The 19,607-nt window shown below is 57.0% G+C and overlaps 5 protein-coding genes across 5 annotated transcripts; all 5 read left to right on the forward strand.

The window, feature by feature from the left end:
* Positions 1 to 3,397: 3,397 nt before the first annotated feature.
* Positions 3,398 to 4,405, forward strand: LSCM1_06629 (uncharacterized protein; the record flags this gene model as incomplete). The annotated part of the gene is made up of 1 exon (XM_067324041.1): positions 3,398 to 4,405. The coding sequence occupies one exon, from the start codon at positions 3,398 to 3,400 to the stop codon at positions 4,403 to 4,405; it is 1,008 nt and encodes a 335-aa protein (XP_067180582.1).
* A 1,645-nt stretch (positions 4,406 to 6,050) lies between these two features.
* LSCM1_06630 (uncharacterized protein) lies at positions 6,051 to 12,044 on the forward strand (the record flags this gene model as incomplete). Its single annotated transcript, XM_067324042.1, has 1 exon — positions 6,051 to 12,044. The coding sequence occupies one exon, from the start codon at positions 6,051 to 6,053 to the stop codon at positions 12,042 to 12,044; it is 5,994 nt and encodes a 1,997-aa protein (XP_067180583.1).
* A 2,546-nt stretch (positions 12,045 to 14,590) lies between these two features.
* On the forward strand, positions 14,591 to 15,151 carry LSCM1_06631 (uncharacterized protein; the record flags this gene model as incomplete). The annotated part of the gene is made up of 1 exon (XM_067324043.1): positions 14,591 to 15,151. The coding sequence occupies one exon, from the start codon at positions 14,591 to 14,593 to the stop codon at positions 15,149 to 15,151; it is 561 nt and encodes a 186-aa protein (XP_067180584.1).
* A 1,003-nt stretch (positions 15,152 to 16,154) lies between these two features.
* Positions 16,155 to 17,360, forward strand: LSCM1_06632 (uncharacterized protein; the record flags this gene model as incomplete). Its single annotated transcript, XM_067324044.1, has 1 exon — positions 16,155 to 17,360. The coding sequence occupies one exon, from the start codon at positions 16,155 to 16,157 to the stop codon at positions 17,358 to 17,360; it is 1,206 nt and encodes a 401-aa protein (XP_067180585.1).
* Positions 17,361 to 18,216: 856 nt separating this feature from the next.
* LSCM1_06633 (uncharacterized protein) lies at positions 18,217 to 19,551 on the forward strand (the record flags this gene model as incomplete). The annotated part of the gene is made up of 1 exon (XM_067324045.1): positions 18,217 to 19,551. One exon carries the CDS (start codon positions 18,217 to 18,219, stop codon positions 19,549 to 19,551), a length of 1,335 nt encoding a protein of 444 aa, XP_067180586.1.
* Positions 19,552 to 19,607: the final 56 nt, after the last annotated feature.

Raw genomic sequence — 19,607 nt, forward strand, 5'->3', positions numbered from 1 at the left:
GATTATCTTCTATGTTCTCCCACCGCTGAGGGGGCATTCCCCTCTTTGTTCCGCTACCCGCCCTTTTGTGTGTATGTGTGTGCGTTCGAGTGCTCCCGGTGATGGACAACGTCGGCGGTTGCAGCTGCAGAGACGATGGCAACTCTCTTTTGCGACTGTCGGTGTTTTTGACTGTATTTGGCATCACCGTCCGGCGTGTACTGCCGCCTGAAGCGGCACTTTCCCTTTGCCGCTTGATGCGATGCGCATGCGAAATCACGTCTTATTCGCCTTTCACTGTTTCGCGTCATTGCGTTTTTTTTTTCTCCACTGTTGCGTGGGTTCTCTTCTCTGCGTGTGTGCTGTATTTCACCTAAACTTCGCCTTTTTCGTCTGCCCGCTTCTCGACGCCTGCGTCCACAGACGACGAATCTCCCCCCTCCCCCTCCTCCTCTCTGGAGTGTGGAAAGCTCCGAGTGAACGCCAAAGCTCATGCCGGTGGTGCGCAGCGGCGACCGCGCCACCTTTGCCCCGGTGCTCCCTGGTGTGTGTGTGTGTGTGGGTGTGTGGTGAACTGTATGCATATATTATCTCTCTCATCTCTGGTGTTCATATGAGGGCACGTGCGCGCATTCGCTGCCTTTTTTTTCCCCCACTCCATTGGAACTACGAGCCCTGCCACAATGCTGCACTCTTCCCCCTTCATGTGTTCATTCTTTGTGATTTTATAGCTGATCCTCTCTCCCTCACGTACTGCATCGGCACTTGCCCTCTGAGCCCCTATCTCTTCACCCTCGCCACAGATCTGTCTCCGTGTCCTGCCCCTCTCTTCTCTGTTGCCTGGTGTCGTTGCTGTATTTCACTACTGTCTCTCATGCGTTCACGCCTGAGGCTCTCTGGTGATGTGTTACGAGGCGTCGTGGTTCGCGCAAGGATAGTGACGATTAGAGTGCCCCTCATTGGGCCAGCGACGAAGTAGCAGTTCTCTGAAAGGCCGCGAATAGGGAACTCAGGAGTCTGAGGCGTATGCCGGCGCGTACAATGGAGCGACGGCGATGCCGCAGCCCCCTCCCCTCCCCTCTCCCCACTCCCAACATGTGAACAGCTCGCTGATGTTTCTCTTCTCTGCTTTCTCCTTGGCGATGCCTTCGCCCCCTCTTTTGTGCTCTGTGTCTTCTTCTACGTCGACTCGCATGGGGACAACTCTAGCTCTCCATGCATGGCTCCGCCGATGAGCGTACACGAAGACAGAGGGGGACAGACAGAGTGTGTGAACGTGGTGTACGCCGATAGTTTTCTACTGCGTTCTAGTCTGCTTGCGCGCACACATAGCTTTGTAGCTCTAGCGCCTGCTGAAATGTGAAGAAGATGGGGGACCCCACCCGTTACCTTTGCTCTCACTCTTGCCAGCGTGCAAACACGCGCCTAGCAGGATGAGACGATGCTTGCGCAAGTGGGACCCCTTTTCGAGGTCGGCGCACACGCTATTGCGCGTTGGTGTTATCAAGACCCCCATTGCCCCTCTCTTCGTTTGTACACCAGCATCTTTTCCTCCCCTCATCGTACGGGCATCTCGATCGCTCGACTCTCCTTCGGCCTTCAGCCGGGTCACATGCCGCTGTTTTACCCCCCCCCCCTTCTGTGCATATGAGTGGTCACATCCCTTTTTTTGTTGCTCGACTTTGCTCTCTTTCCTTCGACCCTCTGACACAGATATGAGGGACTCGCCCTCTGTCCTCCTCTTTCACCCCGCTTGCGGGTGAAGGGTCGAGGGCACTGCTGCTTCTGGGGGACTTCCGGCGTCTGTCTGTTAATATCTATCTATAGATATTTGCAGGTCTTGTGACATCGCCTCCCTCTCGTCCTCTATGGGATATATAATTTGACGCCACTAATCCGTGGCTGCAGGTCTGTGTCACTAACGGAGCCGCCACTCCAGGTGCTCTGGCCTCTTTTGACTTCTGGCCAACGAGGAGCTAAAGCCGCAAGTGGTCTTCTCCAGTCACCGAAGAGAGTCAGCTCCGGGGACGCGCTCGGTGGCGGCTTGCTGTTAAGCGATGCTCGGGACACGTGCGGCGGAAAAAAGATGGCTGAAAATAGGAGACGCGCGGAGAATATGTTGAACCGACCCGATCTCTTGTCAGTGAAGGAGAGGCACGTAAGGCTGACGAGATCAGCTCTTTTTCTTTTTTTTTTTTACTCGCCGGGCGCGGGTGGCAGCATCGTTAGTGACAGTGAAGCGTGGCACTACGGCTGCCCTGCACAACTCGGAGAGCGTGTGACAGGACCGGGCGCTATGACGTGGAGCTCACACCGTATAGCAGACAGAAAGGTCGCGCTGCAAGAAGAAAAAGCTGACGAATGCGTCTCTGCTTTCTATCCTGTGGTGAGGGGAGGCGCCTGCGGCCGTCTGAGTATCTCAGCACCTTAGTAGTGTCTTTCTATCCTATCGTTGTGTGTGGGCGCCTCTCTGCGGTGCGTATCTGTCGAGGGGGAGGGGTAACCACACGCAGCGGATGTGCCCTCATCACCTGCACTGGAAGGTTACCTCTCCGCCCCCCCGTCTTCTGCTGCCTATCTTCAGGCCCCTGTTTGCCTGCCCGCCTGAACGTGGTGGTCTCGTTCTCTCCCGTATGTGTTTTACCATCTTGTCCCATCCTTATTCGTTCGCTCCCGCTCCCTCGGGTGTCTTTGTGATGCTGTTCCCAAGGACACGAAATACAACCGCAACAATAACAAAGGAGGGGACCTTTTTCACCTACATGCGCCTTGGTAACGCATAGGAGAGAGGGGCGCACGAGCGGACTTGCTGCAGCTGGAGAGCAAGGCTGTAGACAGCGCCTCTCGCGTGAAAGCGCTGGCGGCTGTGTACAGTGGCTCTATGCTGTGAGCGTGTGTAGCTGTCTTCCACTTGTCGGCTGACGCTTCCCGTGCCGAGCGGCGCCGTGCCGCATCGAGCTCATCTTGGCTGTACGGAGAGGCTGCGGCGGTGGCGCGAGGTGGCACAGGCTGCTTTCTGTCCTGTGCACGCGTATGGCTGGCACGAACCGTCATCGAAGTGGATACCATGGCTTGCTGCATTGATGTACGCCGGCTTTCATGGCTGACTCTGCCTCTTCGTGCGCCACCTGCCGGAGTTGTCATCGGCTCTCCACCTTCCTTTGCTCGATGTTTGCACGCGTCTTCCCCTTTTCTTGCTACGCGCTGCGGACCGGGGCGTCACTTGTACTTGGCTCATCGGCTCCCTTGCGCATTCCTCTTCTCTCTCGTAGCCTTGTTCTTGCCACGTCCCGGTGCCGTTGGGGTAAGGATAGGTGAGCGCCACCTCCACTTGTCCACATCTCCTCAGTCAGCGGCACTGCATGCGACTGTGATGGACTTTTTTTCTTCACAGTCTTCCGTCTGTCACACGTGCATCATGACGAAGTCGCCGCCGAGCTGTGCTCAATGGAAGCTCATCGACATTGCTGTGAACCTCACCGATAAAATGTACACGGGCGTGTACAACGGACGCCACCATCACCCCTCCGATATCGAGCCGGTTCTGCAGCGTGCGGTGGTGGCGGGAGTACGCGGACTCCTTCTCACCGGCGGCAACTTGGAGGAGAGCAAAGCAGTGATCGACATGTGTGCCCGCTACACCACCGACACGCTGCAATGCTTATGCACCGTCGGCTGTCACCCGACGCGTTGCGAAGAGTTCTTGGATGATGAGGAGGGCTACCTCAAGGCGCTTGATGATCTCATCGAGAGACACTCCGTCCGTGCCGGCGGCTGCGTCGCGGCGGTGGGGGAGATCGGCCTTGATTACGACCGTTTGTCTTTCTGCCCAAAGGACATTCAGAAAAAATACTTTGAGAAGCAGCTGGTGATGGCAAAGAGGCATCGCCTGCCACTGTTCCTTCACGATCGGAACACGTGCGGTGACTTCAAGGAGCTGCTCCGGCCGTACCTTCCCGAGCTTGTGGGTGCGGTGGTCCACAGTTTCACCGGCACCTGGGACGAGCTGCAGGAGTACCTGGATGCGAACTTATTCATTGGCGTGAACGGATGTAGTCTGAAGACAGTGGAGAATCTGGAGGTTGTCAAGACGATTCCGCTCGAGCGACTGATGCTGGAGACAGACGCGCCGTGGTGCGAAATCAAGAGCACTCATGCCTCCAAGAAGCTCTTGATGGCGGCCGCGGCGCGCACTTCATCTCGACAGTGCGTGTCAGATGCTGTCCTCACCACGTTTTCGACGTGCCGCAAAGAGAAGTTTAAAGAAGGGTGTGCCGTGAAGGGGCGAAATGAGCCTTGCGCCATCGTGCAGGTATTGGAGGCTGTCTATGAGCTGCACCGTGACGAGGTATCCTCGATGGAGCACCTGGCTGAGGTCGTCATGGCAAACACGCGAAAGCTATTTCCCTTTACTGCGGCTCTGTGAGCAAAAACAGCACGGCCATCGACGCGCGTGTCGCTCTCTCTCTATATCCTTTTTTTTCCCACCTCTCTGAAGCCTGAAGTGTGCACAAGTCGAAGTGTCCGCTCGTCTGCCATGCCCTTTCTGCTCACAGACGTAAAAAGAAAAGAACAATATACCCGACGCACACTGGTGGTGGGTGCGGTGCTAGGGCTTCGTCTCGTGCACTGAGCGTGCAGAAAGGGGCACACAGGGAGTGGTCGGAACGCGCAAGCACCACCACCACCATTGCCGTTTCCCTTCGTTGTTTCGCTCGGCTGTGCTGCCAGGAAAAACGCGCTTGGCCCGCTTGGGCGAAGCACCAGAGGGCAGGCTGCATGCTGCACCGTGACGCAGCGCATTCGTGTCCAGCTGGTGCTCTGCACCGATTTCCCCGTTGTCATGAGTGTGCCGCATGCACTTCTCTCTGCATCGCCACCTCTCCTGTAGTTGCCTCCCCCCACTGCCCCCGGCTACCCCTCCCTCCTTCCTGTTTGCCCCCTTGACCCTCCGAGGCTCCTGTCGTTTCTCGTCCTCGTCCATGCCTTTCCACCAATCGCATACAAAATGGATGCGCACTACGCACGCTCGTGGCCACGCGTACCATCATGCTTGTGATTGCCCGCCTACCCTCTTTGGCCCACCCTTCGGACTGCTGAGCCCAGCCAAAACACTTGCGAGACTGAAGCGCAGCGCTGCAGTGGATGCCGAACTCTCCCGGTGTTTTCCCTTCACTCCTTTGAAGCCTCGAAGCCGTTCGCACGAGCTTGCGCCAACACGCGTCTGCGCATCCGACTTCTTGCTTTCAGGCGTCTACATCTCTGCTTGAACACCGTCTCTGTCTCTCCCACTCACTGGTGGGGGCAGGGAGCAGAAGCTTGTGGTGCTCAGAGCCTCTTCGGTCAAAGAGAAAGGCCCGCGGAAGACACTACTCTCTCTTCCTCTATCATACAGGAACCTCGTCGAACGACACGATCGCGAGGGTCCCTCACCACGGACCATCAGCAATACGCATTGCCCAGCAGTGTTTTCCCTTTCTGGTCCTCTTTTTTTTTGAATGTGTATAGTCTTTCTTATCTCTCTCCTCGCCCATCCTGCTTCTCGTTTCCGCGATATTTCTGAGGCCTACGCTTCACCTCTTCTTGCTTCGCTTGCGAGCCGTCTGCTGTGCACAGACGTGGGGATGTATATGGGTGCACGTGCCTCGGAGCCTCCGACTAACCCTCTGGCCCTTTCTCCTCTTGTTCGTCTTGCTTTGGGGCTGGAGCAGGTGATTTGTCTGTGACTTTTTTCTCCATTGCTTTCGTCGGTATCCGTGCTGGGGGCTCTCCGCATTTTTGTTCTAACCGCCGCCAACGTCTCGGGAAGTTTGACGTCAGCGCTGTCACCTCACCGCTTTCGAATTTTTTTTTGGCACTCTTCACTCGTTTGTGTGCGTGCGCTGTGGCTCTCTGTGTGTACACGTGCGCCCTCTTCTCTGTGCAACACCTCCTTTCGGCCTTTCCCTTCTCAATACTGACTTCTCGCCGAACACTACCCTGGGACGTACAGTGCACAGACTCGGACGTTCGGCTGAGCGACTCCCCCACTTGGGAAACATTGAAAGCAACCACATCTGAAAAGCAGCCAGATGGGCCGCCGCCAAGCACAAACCAGTGTCTTTTTAGACGCCACTCGGCAGCGCACTTATCAGCGCGATGCCCAAATCATGGCCAACTCTCACATGCTCGCTGTGGACTCCGCGCGAGGTTCAACAGCGAATTCTGGTCGCGCACTTGCAGGCGCCAACGTTAAATCGCTCGCTCGATCTCGACGAGTGGAGGACGAAGGGCCGCTCGACATCGAACCGAATGAGAAAGGCGGCACATTCTGTGATCAGTTTCTCGCAACCGTGGAGCGCACGATACAGCAGAAGCAGCGGGCATGGGCCGGCACCGCGCTGGAGCTGTTGATGCCTCTTTTCTTCGTTTTTGGTGCCATTATTCTGTGGGCCGCCTTCGGCGACGAGAATTGCGCGGAGAGGCAAGTGCTTGACTACGAGGCCGTCTCCTCCATTACGATCCCGGACTTTTACATGGGAGTGATGTGCAACAATGTGTCCATGGGCATCATCTCGGGCCTCCAAGACTGCACCACTGTCAAGTACCCGTACGACTGCAGCGGCGATGAGTCGAGGTTGCCCGTGAAGGGGCTGTGCTTTGACGCTACCAGTGGAGGCCGCCGACTGATTAGCTTGTACCTGAACGCGATACTCGGCAACGGTGTTCGGGTACCGCCGCTGGACACCATCATCATCATGCAGTGGACTGCCCGCAAAACCCTTGCCGGCGACTCTGAAAGCGCTGCATCGGCGACGCTGGCCGCCGCTGGGATTACGGAGAGTACTCGCTACGATGCTATCATGAACTCTGGCATGCTGTACTTCGCGCCAGCTGCCTCTGTTCCCGCCTCCCTCACACAGTGCCTCGAAGCCAAGTCGCAGTACTTCCGGCAAGTTAACGGTGGCACCTTCGACACCGTGGAGGAGGCGCGGGAGCACGTGAAGACCACCCCGGGGTCTCACTGGGCTATTGTCGAGGTGAATGCGTTTGACGCAAAGAGCTTCGACGTTGTGTTGCACATGAACTCGGCCTCGCTGCCGTCCCCCACGAAGGTGGCGGATCTGCAGTACCCCGGCGGCTATCAATTTGATCGGGCAGAGATGTATACGGCCTCTGGCTTCCATAGCCTACAGGAAATTCTGTACCAGTGCTACCTGACGGACGTCGGCTACACGGATGGTGAGCTTATTCACCCCTACGCCACCTCGCTCGGGTTCCAGGGGTACACGGAGAAGATGCTACTGAAGACAGCCACGCCGCTCGTCGCCTTCATTCTTGTCCTCTCCTTCTTATACCCGGTGACGCAGCTGACAAAGCGCATCGTGCTGGAGAAGGAGCTGCGCATTCGGGAGGCGATGCTCATTATGGGCCTCAGCAACACATCCCTTTACCTTTCCTGGTTGGTGACGTACGCCCTGCAGTACCTTGTGGAGTGCATCGTTATCGTCATTCTGCTGAAGCTCACGTTTGTGCCGAGCAGCGATGCGTACGTCCTCTTCATGACATTTTACCTGTTTGCCTTGAGCACCATTCCCCTCTCGGGCCTCATTGCCAGTTTCTTCAGCAAAGCTCGCCTTGCCTCGATGCTAGCACCGCTCATCTTCTTCGCACTCTCTGTGCCGACGTTCGCCTTTACGAGTGCATCCGGCAACGTGATCGTTGGCGTGTCCATCCTCTCGCCCACGGCGTTTGCGGCTGCCCTGACGAACATTCTCACGCTCGAAGTTGCAGTGGGCTTTGACTTCTCGGACATTTGGAACGCTGAGCTGTCGCCGAGGAGTTCAGTTTTTTACGTCCTGCTGGCAGCGGATTTTGTCGGCTACTCCATCCTTATGCTGTACCTCGACGCCGTGCTGCCGAAGGACTGGGGCACGACAAGGCATCCGCTCTTCTTCATAATCGACCCCGTCAAGGCACTGTGCCGCTGCTGCTGCGGCGGCGGCAGCAAGAAGGTGGTCATGGCGGGTGGCGAGAACGACGGTGGTGCCCAAAACGGCATTTTCGAGGACACCGATGACTCAGAAGCGACGGTGAAAATTGTGGGGCTTCGCAAGGAGTACCGGCGCGGCGGCAAGAGGTTCGTTGCGGTGAACAACCTGTACTGGTCTATGAATGGAAAAGAGATCTCTGTGCTGCTGGGGCACAACGGCGCGGGCAAGACGACGGTGCTGAACATGATGACGGGGATGGTGGAGCCGGACGAGGGCGACTGCTACATCAGCAGCTACTCCGTTTGTGATGAGCTTGACCGAGTGAGGCAGCTGATCGGGTACTGCCCGCAGCACAACATTCTGTGGCCTGAGCTGACGTGCCGCGAGCACCTGGAGTACTACGGCAAAATTAAGGGTCTAAGCGGCTCCGTGCTGGAGGATGCGGTGCAGCTGATCTTGAAGGAGGTAGCTCTGCTGAGTAAAATGAAGGACCCCTCGCGCGCGCTGTCTGGAGGGCAGAAGCGCAAGCTCTCTGTCGCGATCGCCTTTGTCGGACGCAGCCCACTGATCTTTCTGGACGAGCCGACGGCCGGTATGGATGTTGGCGCGCGCCGTTACACGTGGGAGCTGCTGCGGCGCATGTCAGAGGCGCACACCATTCTGCTGACGACGCACTACATGGACGAGGCGGACCTGCTGGGACACAAAATCGGCATCATGAGCCGCGGCAGCATGCAGTGCTCCGGCAGCAGCCTGTTCCTCAAGAGCCGCCTCGGCGTTGGCTACAACATGAACGTCTCCATGGACCCCGACGCGGAGGCAGAGAACGTTGACCGTCTCGTTCTGTCCTTTGTACCCAGATGCGAGGCAGTGAGCTTCAACGGCTGTGAAATTGTGTACAAGCTACCCCTGCAAGATTTGGAGCTGTTTCCGTCGCTGCTAGCGGGTCTCGAAGAGAACGGCGAGGCAGTCGGAGTACGTGGTTTTTCGCTGTCAGCGACAACACTGGAGGAAGTGTTTCTGCAGATTGCCATGGGGGATACGGGGAGCCATAAGGAAAGCAGCACCGTCGAGGAGGACACGGTGACAATCCAGGAAGAGGACAATGCGTTGTGGAATTGCGAGATTATGATGCACACTCGTGAACGCATGATGTCCCAGCTCAAGTCCATGATGGTGAAGCGATTGCGCAACGCGATGCGCGACCGCCGGATGCAGTGTTTCCAGGTGGTGTGCCCAGTGGTATGTATCATGATGTCCATGCTACTCACCCTTGTCAGTTTTTCGCAGACCGGCTCGATCGACCTCTCTAGTGAAATGTTTGGCGAAACTGTGCAGATGCAGGTGTCAGGTTGCGAAAGATACTTTGGTGCCACCGACAACGTTACGCGTCAGGGCTCCTACATCACCGACCTCCACTTTACCAACGCGGGAAACCTGTCCTTATACGCCACCGACACGGCAAAGAAGCTAGGGATGCCGCGCTACACCTCAATCTTCTGCGGTGACCCGGGGCTGCAAAGCGTCATCCCTCTTGAAAATAGCGCCACCTTTTTGTTCTACAACACATCTGCGTACCATTCCGCCGGCCTGGTGCTTCAGCAGCTGTACACGTACATACTTCAATCGTTCACGAAAAACTTCAGCCGCACCTTGAAAACGTCTGTAAAATTGATGCCGGCGACCACGACGGACGCGGAGGTACGCAGCGGCGTGCAGACAATCCTCATGGGCGCGATTATCATGATCCCGTTCACGTTCCTGCCATCGAACCCGGTCGCGTGGATTGTGAAGGAGCGGGAGTGCAAGGCACGACACTTGCAGAACGTCTCGGGGCTGAGCTTCTACGTGTACTGGCTCACGAACTTTCTCTTCGACATCGCCGCCTACGCCATCACACTCATCTTGGTGCTGCTGATTTTTTTAATCTTTGGCCGAAAGGAGTACGTCGGCAAAGAGACGGCGGGGCCTACGATTGTGGTGTTCCTCATCTACGGTTTCTGCAGCACCGCAAGCGCCTACGTCTGCAGCTTCGGCTTCGACGAGCACTCCACAGCGCAGTCGGTCACAATGGCGGTCAGCTTTGTTACCGGCTTTCTGCTTGTCATGATGGTGTTCATCCTCTCGTTGGTAGACTCCACGAAGGACGCGTCGGAGATGCTGCGCTGGCCGTTCCGACTGGTCCCATCGTACGGCATGGGCGAGTCTATCATCAACCTCGCGATGGATCGACAACAGGCGGTGCTCAGCCTACCGTCGAATCCTTGGGGTATGGACGTTGTCGGCTGGCCGTGTGTCTTCATGGTCGTTGAGTTTCCAATCTTTCTACTGGCGACCCTCTTTATCGACCACCCGCGGCGACGCTTGTGGGGGCAGAAGAGCAGCTACGACCGTGGTGCCCCGGCCGAGGTCATCGACGACGAGGACTCGGATGTGGAGGATGAGCGAAAGGAGGTATACCAGCAAGAGGCGAGGAACGTCAATGTGGACGTGGTGCGCGTGGTGGACCTGCGCAAGGTGTACTCTAACGGCAAGGTGGCGGTGCGCAATCTCGCGTTCAGCATCCTGCCAGACGAGGTCTTTGGCTTCTTGGGGACGAACGGCGCGGGCAAGACGACCGCCATCTCGATGATGTGCCAGGAATTTATTCCGACGAGCGGCAACGCCTATGTGTGCGGGTACGACATCGTCACAGAGAGCGAGGAGGCGCTGCAGTGCATCGGGTACTGCCCACAGTTCGACGCGACGCTGGACCTGCTGACGGTGGAGGAGCACCTGTACCTATACGCTGGGATCCGTGGCATTTTGTACGAGCAACGTGGCAAGGTGGTGAGTGGGCTTATGCGCCTGTGCGGCATCACGGAGTACCGGAGCACAACAGCCGCGCAGCTGTCCGGCGGCAACCGGCGCAAGCTGTCTGTGGCGCTCTCTCTCATTGGCTCGCCGCAGATCGTCTTTCTCGATGAGCCGTCGGCTGGCATGGACCCTGTGGCGCGCCGTGGACTCTGGACGGCGATCCAAAAGGTCTCGCAGAATTGCTCTGTGATCCTGACGACGCACCACCTGGAGGAGGTGGAGGAGCTCGCGGATACCGTGGCTATCATGGCTGATGGAGCTCTGCGTTGCATTGGTGACAAAATTCACCTGAAGCAGAAATACGGCACCGGCTTCGAAATGAGTATTCGGATAGCGGGGAAGGACATGCGGGCAGCTGTGCAGCACTTTGTGGAGAAGAGCTTTCCTGAAGCCGTGCTCAATGAGTTCAAGGGGCAGCGCTTCGTCTTTGCACTGCCGCAGGACACGAAGCTCTCCAAGGCGTTCTGGAAGCTGCAGCAAAACAAGGAGCGGCTGCACATTACGGACTACAGCGTGTCGCAGACGTCGATCGAGCAGGTGTTCCTGCGCATCAGCGAGCAGCAGGATGAACGCGAGGATCTTGGGGCGGAGAAGAAGGTGGTGCACTTTGTCAGGAGTCATGCCACCGTCCACAACTACCGCGGTAACACCACGGCAAGCCGCCGCCGCCGCCAAAAAGGCGACACTGAAGAAGAGCCTCGCAGAGAGAAACCGGCAAAGAAGACGGTGACGGTCAGCTCGGCAGCCATGGAGGCTTATCGACGCCGAAGACTCGACGTTGGCATTGTGGGCGACAACGCTTTGTCCATCAAGAGCGGCTGCAGCAGTCGAGATGGTGGGAAGGTAAGCAATAAAGGCCACGAATCTACGACTGCTCGCCGACCTGCCAGTTGGCGTGACGCGACAGCGGTCCAAGATCGTGCTAGGGGTGCTTACGGCGCCTCTGTCACGGGCCAGTATAGTGCAACCGACTTTGTTGAGACTGCCATTGCGGAGCCCAATGCGGGCTACGTGAGCCCTTCCAGCAATAAAGCTAAGGCTACTGCTAGAGGACAGGGCTTCGACTGCAACCCGAACCGCAGCTCATCGAATGCATACGGGGCCCTTGAGCAGCACCAAAGTAACGGCAACGATTACAGCTATGAGTACGAGTATGATCACAACGGCGGAGGTGCAACAGGACACCAGCAGTCCCTGAATCCTTACACTAGCTACTACGCTGGATACGATATTTAGTTGAGCTAAATGTTTGGCGTGTCTGCGGCTTTCTGCATAAAAAACGTTTCGCTTGCATGCAAGTGGATAGAGATGGTGGCCGCTATGCTGTTCATCGGCTCATCGACCCCCCTCCCTCCCAGCCGCTTTCCCTCTCTACGCCCACGAGTGACCTGGTCTCGAAAAAAAAAAAGAAAGCACCTCTTTTGAACACGAGTGGACTCACATGCAGCTCGCAGAAGTGCAGAAGGGCCCACCCGAGGAAGGAGGAGGAAAGGGACAGGTGTGACGGGCCGAGAGGGCAGTGGGGATGCTCCCTCTTGCCCCTCCCTATCCCACCGTGGTTGTGGGACTTGAGGAGCGATTATGTGTTTTTTTTGTTCACGATCCGTATGTGTTTATGTACATCTATGGATAAATGTATGAAGCGATATGTCCATGTGTGTGTATGTGCAGATGTCTTATTTTGTGTGTGTATTTTCTGCGCGCGTTAGCACTTCGTTGGCTGTCGTGCTTGTAAGGGTTTACTCTTGATGTTTGTTCGTGTTCCGGCCGTCTTTGTTGCCCGTTGTGTGCGATGGCAACCGCTGGTCACAAGCTCTGCGCCTCGCCTACTCTCTCTCTCTGCTTTCCCTCGCTATGTGTTTTCCATTGACCTTTGACAAATGTGATTACCGCATGTGTGCATTTAATGCCTTCCCGTGTCTTTTTCCCTCACTGTGCCGCCCGTCCCTCGCATTGCCGTTGTCTCTCGTACATCTTTCGGCTCACCTCCATCTGTCGTTCCCTGTCCTGCTTTTTGGCCTTCCCTTTTCTTCCAACTGGTTGTATGTGTACATATACTCACCGAAAAGATCGGCCGGTTATTTCTAGTCGATGATGACTCTGGTGGCGAGGAGCACTGGTAGTGCTGGGTGGAGTGACGCTTGCCTGTTTTTTTCTTCTGGGACACTGCATCAGCCTAGGAGTCACTGCCTGCGGCACAATCTCCTCCTCAGCGCCGCATCTCGCTCCCCCACTGGCTCTTGCATGCCCCTCTCTGTCCCCGCCTCTTAATCGAGTGCCGTGCGTATGCGAACGCCTTCTCCCCTCCTTTCCTTTTGCAGTCTTCGCTCAGTGAGACGAGTGCTCTGCTGCCCACACACTGTTCATGTTCGCGCGCGGCAACTTTGGTCTCGACCACCCCCGCTGGTGTACTCTTAGAGGGAGCTGATGTCTTCTCGTTTTCTTTGCTAAGAACCCGCCGCTGCCACTAACGTTTTCTCTTGGCTTCACCATCTCCAGGGAAGTTCCTGCATCCGCGAACCTGAGTGCAGTGTTTGTTTCCACCGCCTTCCCCTCGTATGAGCGAGTGCTCCACTGAGTGAAAGTTTCTCATCGCGTCTTCTCTTACACTTTCCCTTTTTCTGCTCCCTTGGCGCGCGGCGTTTTCGATGTGTGCGTTTGTGCCCATCTGTCTGAATCTCCTCCTCGCCGCTGGCGCCACTCTCGGTCGCATGGCCGACCCACAAAAGCAATGGAGAGCGAAGTGGGCCCGTGTGCACGTTGCCACATTAGCGACGAAATAAAGACCGCCCCTCACCCAACCTTACTGGAAGCCGCAGTGGTGTCTATGCTTGTTCATTCTGACATGACGAGGGAGTGCAGGTCGCCTCGTCTTCAACGTTTACACGCCTCCGCTTAGCTTCCTTCGTTCAACTCAAATGTGTATTTCCTTCTTCGGTTTTCTGGTCTTTCCGCCTCCTGTCTTGCTGCCACAGGAAGGATTGCACCCCTCCCTCTTTCTTTCCCCCACTCCTTCCCAAATTCTGCCTCCTCAGACTCTGTGTCTCGGCGTCTCTTCGTGATGAGGGGATCGTTCCGGGTAACGCAGCTGGACCTTAGGTGTTTAACAGCGTTGGTTTTTTCCTGTCTGCTCTTTTCTCTTGCGCGTGCAGGCGTGCGTGTGTCCAGTGACGAACTCCGTTACGGATACTGAGGGAAAGGAATCCCCCGGCAATCTACAGTGAGGAAAAAAAAAGAAAGAGAACTGTCCCGCCCGCCCTCCACTTCTTTTTACAGGTGTGTGCTTGTGCAGCCTCGTGTTCTCTTTTTTTTTTGGAGGGGGGTCTGGGCGCTTGAGGTCAAGAGGAAGGCCCGTGCGTAATGAGGAGTGCGTCCAGGCAGAAGAGCACACGCCTCATTTCGTGCATCATGCGGAAGCGAAAAAGAAGCAAATACGCGCGCAGCTGAGCGGCGGCGTTGGCCTTTACATTTTCTTTTCTCTTGCGCGCACGAGTTGCACTGATCTTTTTCGTCCTCATGTAGTTTATCTCAGCAAAGAAGATTTCCGCTCTCTCTCCCACTCTCCCACTCTCCCACTCTCATCCTCCCCCTCCCCCTCTCCACTGCTCTTTGTCGTGAAAAGCTTGCCCTCCCCACCATCTCTTTCGGATACTCCTCGGTTACCCTCAGCAGTGACGAGGGGACGGCAGCGTTCACAAGACACCCTTTCCATTTGTGGGTGATGAGGAGGGCAGACGCGGCATTCCACGACTGCACATCTCTTGGGTAGAGTACATATGGTCATGAGCCGCGCCTCGTCCGCGCCGATCACCGAAGCGGAGGTGCGAAATCTGAGCACCGCCGAAATCCAAGTCAACCTGGAGCGTTGCGGCCGTCTCATCTCGCAGTCCTCACTCCTCCAGCGACTTCCTGACGGTGGAGAAGGCATCCACCGCCGCAGAGAACTTTTCAGCAAAGAGCTGGAGCGGCGGCGCGCTGTTGAGATGGAAAACTCCGATGAGCACACTCGCGCAGCATATTCTACGGTGACAGAGGCTCGCAAGCGAGATAACGAGGCTGCACTCTTGTCCGAGGCCAGTCACGGGGTGACCGAGGCGGCGCGGGAGATGGCGGAGAAGTATGAACATCAGCGCGTAGATGTGGAGGCAACAGTGCGCCGTATGTACGAAGGCGTCCTGAGCGAGAAAGAAATTCAACGTATCCTGCGAAGCGTGCCTCCCCACTTCTTTCTCACCTACGCGGAGACGTGTGAGAGGGAGCGGCGCCTGGCAATGGAGGCGCGTAAGGCGGAGCTGCAGAAGCTGGCGGCGCAGGCGGCGCGCCATCGTGCCGCGCTTCCGTAAGTGGGGTTCGAGTGATGAATCCCCGCTGAGGTTGCACAAGCATTCGTGCCTTTTGGCACTCATGAAACTACACTGCTTGTGCGGTGCTTCAGCGGTGAAACGCACGCGAGGGCACCCTCATGCTGCCAGTACATCTCTTGTTTTCGTTGCGCTAGTCGTTGCCGTCTAAGCACGCTAAATATCTTGAGAGAGTGTAGACGCTCATTAGGGCGGTGGTGGTGGTGGTGGACGAAGGGCAGTGCCAGTCTACTTGCGAGCACCTGTCAGGGCTGATGTGCCTCTTCATGGGATGGCGCACCAGTGGGCAACAAAGCGTAAATCACCTGAAGAAGCTGAAAAAGAGGCAGCCGCTTTCTGTGCACCTTTGCGAACACTGTGGCTTGACTCTCTTCGCTTTCATCTGCTTCGTGGTACTTCAGTATGCATGCGCGTACGAGTCCTTTGTACAGCCTTCTGCGTGGCTGTGTTTCGGTGGCGCGGCTTTCTCGCCCCTTCGATTTTCCCCTCTCCATCCTCTGCAGCGTGTGGCGCTGAGGCGCGATTTTGGGAGCTGCCCAGAGGCACCGGTGCGCATGGGGAAGAGCCGCTGCCTGCAGTGGACAGTACTGTCCGAGGGATGCACTGCATGGACGCACACATGTTCGTTTCCCTTAATGTTCGCCTGCTTACCTGCGTGATGGCCGATCTGCGCTGTGCATTCGCTGTTCGCGCATCTCATTCTCATGGCCCGCGTGCCTTTCTGGGCGCACCTCAGGTGCGTTTGCTCCGCTCCGTCATTGCCGTGACTCCCCCCTTTTCGTCCTCTTTGAACACAAGCGGAGGAGAAAAGACCGCTGCCACACACGTGCACACGCACACACACACGAAGCTAAAGAGGAGAGGCATAGAACGCGAAAAGAGAGGTCAGGGCGGCTCTGTGCGGCCGTTTCATCTTTCCTCCTGCTTGGGTGAGCCTGGGGCAGATCAAGGCTGAGATCCACGTAGGCTCTCTCCCTCTCTCTTTATGTGGACTACTATTCGGCGACGTCAGGGCCTCGAGCCCAACGAAGCCCCAGAGCGCCACGATACTGCATACAGCGCGCACCAGCGCTGCATTCTGCTTCATGCGGTACGGCCTTATGCTCCGTACATCAGCCCAACTACCTTCAGCAAAGCCTATGGAGATTTTCTGTACGTAAAAATCCGTCGGTGGCTGCTGGACGAGCGCGTCGATGTTCGCCTGCAGGCGGTGGATCACTTGGTGGAGCTGTATAAAGAAAAGCGCGAGCATTGCGTGCAAAGCCTTGCGTATGACATGCTGCCCATCCTTCTCTCCACCTTGAAGAAGGATGAGAACGCTGCCTTGCGTGAGCGGGCGGGTATGGCGCTCGAGTTGCTCGTGCGCGAGATCCAGACGCAAAGGGAGCTGCTCGGGGAAAGTTTCGTGGAGGGGACATCATCTGTATCTGCCGGGAAGCAGACGGCGCCGCCTGAGCACCTCGCTGCCATTCTCGCTTCTCTGCAAGACGAAGCCGATGAGGTTGTCGTTGCGGGCCTGCGGGTAGTCTTGGCGTGCCACATGTGGCACAACTCGTTTGCTGTGACGGCAGCATTGGTACGGGGAGGGCTGATTCCTGTGTTGATTCGTCTCATTCAGTCTACCCACACATCGACGCAGATGCTTGCCTGCTCGGCGATGCGGCAGCTCTTTCAGGTGAAGGAGGCCCATGTGGAGCTTCTCAAGCTCGACTGCGTGGCGACGCTCACGAAAGCGATCGCCAACACGGAGGCTGCCGCGCTCGTTGCTGAGGCGGCCGAGGTCATCTCTTTGATTGCGGAGTATGCACAGGGGAGGCGCGACGCTGTGGCGTGTGGCACACTCACCTGCCTTCTCCCGCATCTGCGCAACCCTAACTTGACCCTTCGAGTCGCCGTATACAGCGCGGCCGCCCAAATCACCGTGTTAGAGGCGGCCAAGGTCCAGGCGACAGAGGTGGGCTACCCAGATCAGCTTGTTGGCGAGATAGCAAACGAGGATGAGCGCGACGTCCTCATGCACATGCTGCGGCTCATCTACAACCTGGCGGAGTGGCCAGTCGCACGCGTCCCGCTGCGGGGTTGTCTGCCACGGGTTGCAGAGCTGCTGCAAATCGCCGAGGACGACAACGATGTCATCTTTGCGCTCTCACAAGCGGAGAAGATTCTCACGAAGAAAGTTTTTCCAACATGAAAGAGGGTGAACAGGACAGGAAGACCCGCACCGAAAGATACACGCTTGCTCCGTATTCCCGTCACAAAGGGCATCGACAAGACAGCTTTGCCCAGTGGCGGCATTCTGTTGGGGCGGCCACCACCATCTCGACGTTCCCCCTTCTCCTTTTTCCCCGGAAAGGGGGGGTGTCACTGATGTACATTTCATTCGTCGCTCTTACCCATCTCTCCTCCCCTGCTCTTTGTGCCGCAGGCTTGTGATTGTCTGGGGAGGGGATGTGAAGGAGAAAGTCGGTGAGGGATCGGGCGCTCTGGCATACCCCCGTGCAACCTGCAGAAAGAATTAACATCGCCTGCGCCGACAGTCTTAGCGTACGCCAATACTCATAAGGGCAAGAGGTAGGCGAAGAAGGGGGTGACACCATAATGGATTCCAACGTTCTCCGCATACACTCGCATGGGGCATGCAGGTGCTTTCTTTCCTGGCATGCGACACGCAAGACTAACGGGCGGCAGTGAGTGTAGCAACGACAGGATCGCTCACTCGCATTCGACCGCCGCTCTCATGGTGTGGCGGTCGTGGGCCCCACGATGCTTAGCTGCTATGGCTCTCCAGTTAACTGTCCTCTTGAATCATGTGCTCTTCTCCCCAAATTCCCCTCACCCAAAGGGCTATTGGCATCCCTGCGGTTCGCTGCTTTCTGTCGCTTGCTTGTCTGCGACTTCGACAGTCCAGGCCGCACCTTCGGTCGGCCGTGTAATCGGGGCTCCCAACCTGCCATCGCGAGAACACCACGGTAGCATACAACTGCTCCTTTCTTTCTCCCCATTGTACATGCATTACACTCAGAAAAATCGCGCCTGGCAAGGATAGAATGCCGGCAAAAGCCGCTGACACTTCTATGAAAGCGCGAGTCGGTGCTCCGCCACTGGCGGCCCGAGAGCCGCTCATCATGGCGGCTGCCTTTCTCAACAGCATGGTGATTGTTTCAGGGGTGCCGATGATCGGTGCGCAGGCTGCGTATGTGTCGTTTCCCTCTGGTGCTCATCTAGCAGCCTGCCAGTTGTGCTTTCTCGTTCCGCAGCTCGTCACAACACTTGTGGCCGAGCAGCTCACGCTGCACGTTGGTGCCTGCGCGTTGCTCCTCGGCACACTCTTGTGCACTACTGGCAGCACGGCTATCGTAGCGCTGAGCTTATCGCACCGCGCGTTATCGCTCTTCTTTGCCGCTTGTGTTGTGAACGGTTTCTTTCGGCACGACAAAACATTTTTCGCCGTCACTGCGAACGCGCTGCACATGCCCATCGTTGATGTCAGCGCAGCTTCTCAGTATGGTATGATGGCCGGCATGCTGCTCAGTGGAATCGCAGGTGATATCACGGGCAATGCGGTGCAGGTAGTCCGCCTGTTTATGGGACTGGAGGCCCTCGCTGCAGCACTGGTGCTTGCACGCTTCCTGCTTGGCAGTCGAACCGTTGTGGTGACCGCCCGAGTCAGTCAAGAGTACGCCCAGTGGCTCCCCAGCCTTGCGCGGGCGCCGACGGTCGTATACCGCGCCGTGGCACTTCTCACGGCCGTTTTGCTGGCTGCATCAGTGAATCAGGTCATGTACCCAATTGTGGGGCCCTCCTTCGGCTTGCCGTACTCTTTCATAGGCGCGCACCTGTGCTTCAATCTCGTGCTCCAGACCATCTTCGTGCCGCGCCTCGTTGAGGTGGCAAAGCGTACGATGCGCCGGTGGAAGCCCAACGTGCTGCTCGTTGGCAGCACGGAGGAGAAGTTAACGATTGTGTCTGGAATCTTCCTCCTGGCGGGTTGCAGTGGCGTTCCGTACGCTGCTGATTACGGGCCCATAACCTTTTATCTCGCATCTCTACTTTTGGTGGACGCACCAGCCGGTATACTGGCGGCGCTTGCAGCGAGTTCCGTGGAGGCCGCGTTCGGAAAGGCCCCCGGCGACGCACCCAAGGTCGCGAGGCTAGTCCGACACATCACACAGGTGGTGAAGATGTTTGCGGCACCACTGCGCATCTGCACGTCGGAGAGTTTCACGGGGCCCAAACATCCAGTTCGCTGCATCAGCGTCCCGCTCATGATCTATGCGCTGGTGTACACCCGCACGCGTAGCGTCACGTACGCGGCAGCCGGATGGGCGGCTACGCTGCTCCTTCTCACGACCAACATCTCTTCACGCGAAGGGGATTTATAGCCGCCATAAGGTCGCTCAAAAAGGTCGCGACCAAAGTGGTCGATGCTTCTCGCCAG

The sequence above is a fragment of the Leishmania martiniquensis genome, chromosome 11 (genome assembly GCF_017916325.1).
Source record: "Leishmania martiniquensis isolate LSCM1 chromosome 11, whole genome shotgun sequence".
In the NCBI taxonomy this organism is placed as follows: domain Eukaryota; phylum Euglenozoa; class Kinetoplastea; order Trypanosomatida; family Trypanosomatidae; genus Leishmania; species Leishmania martiniquensis.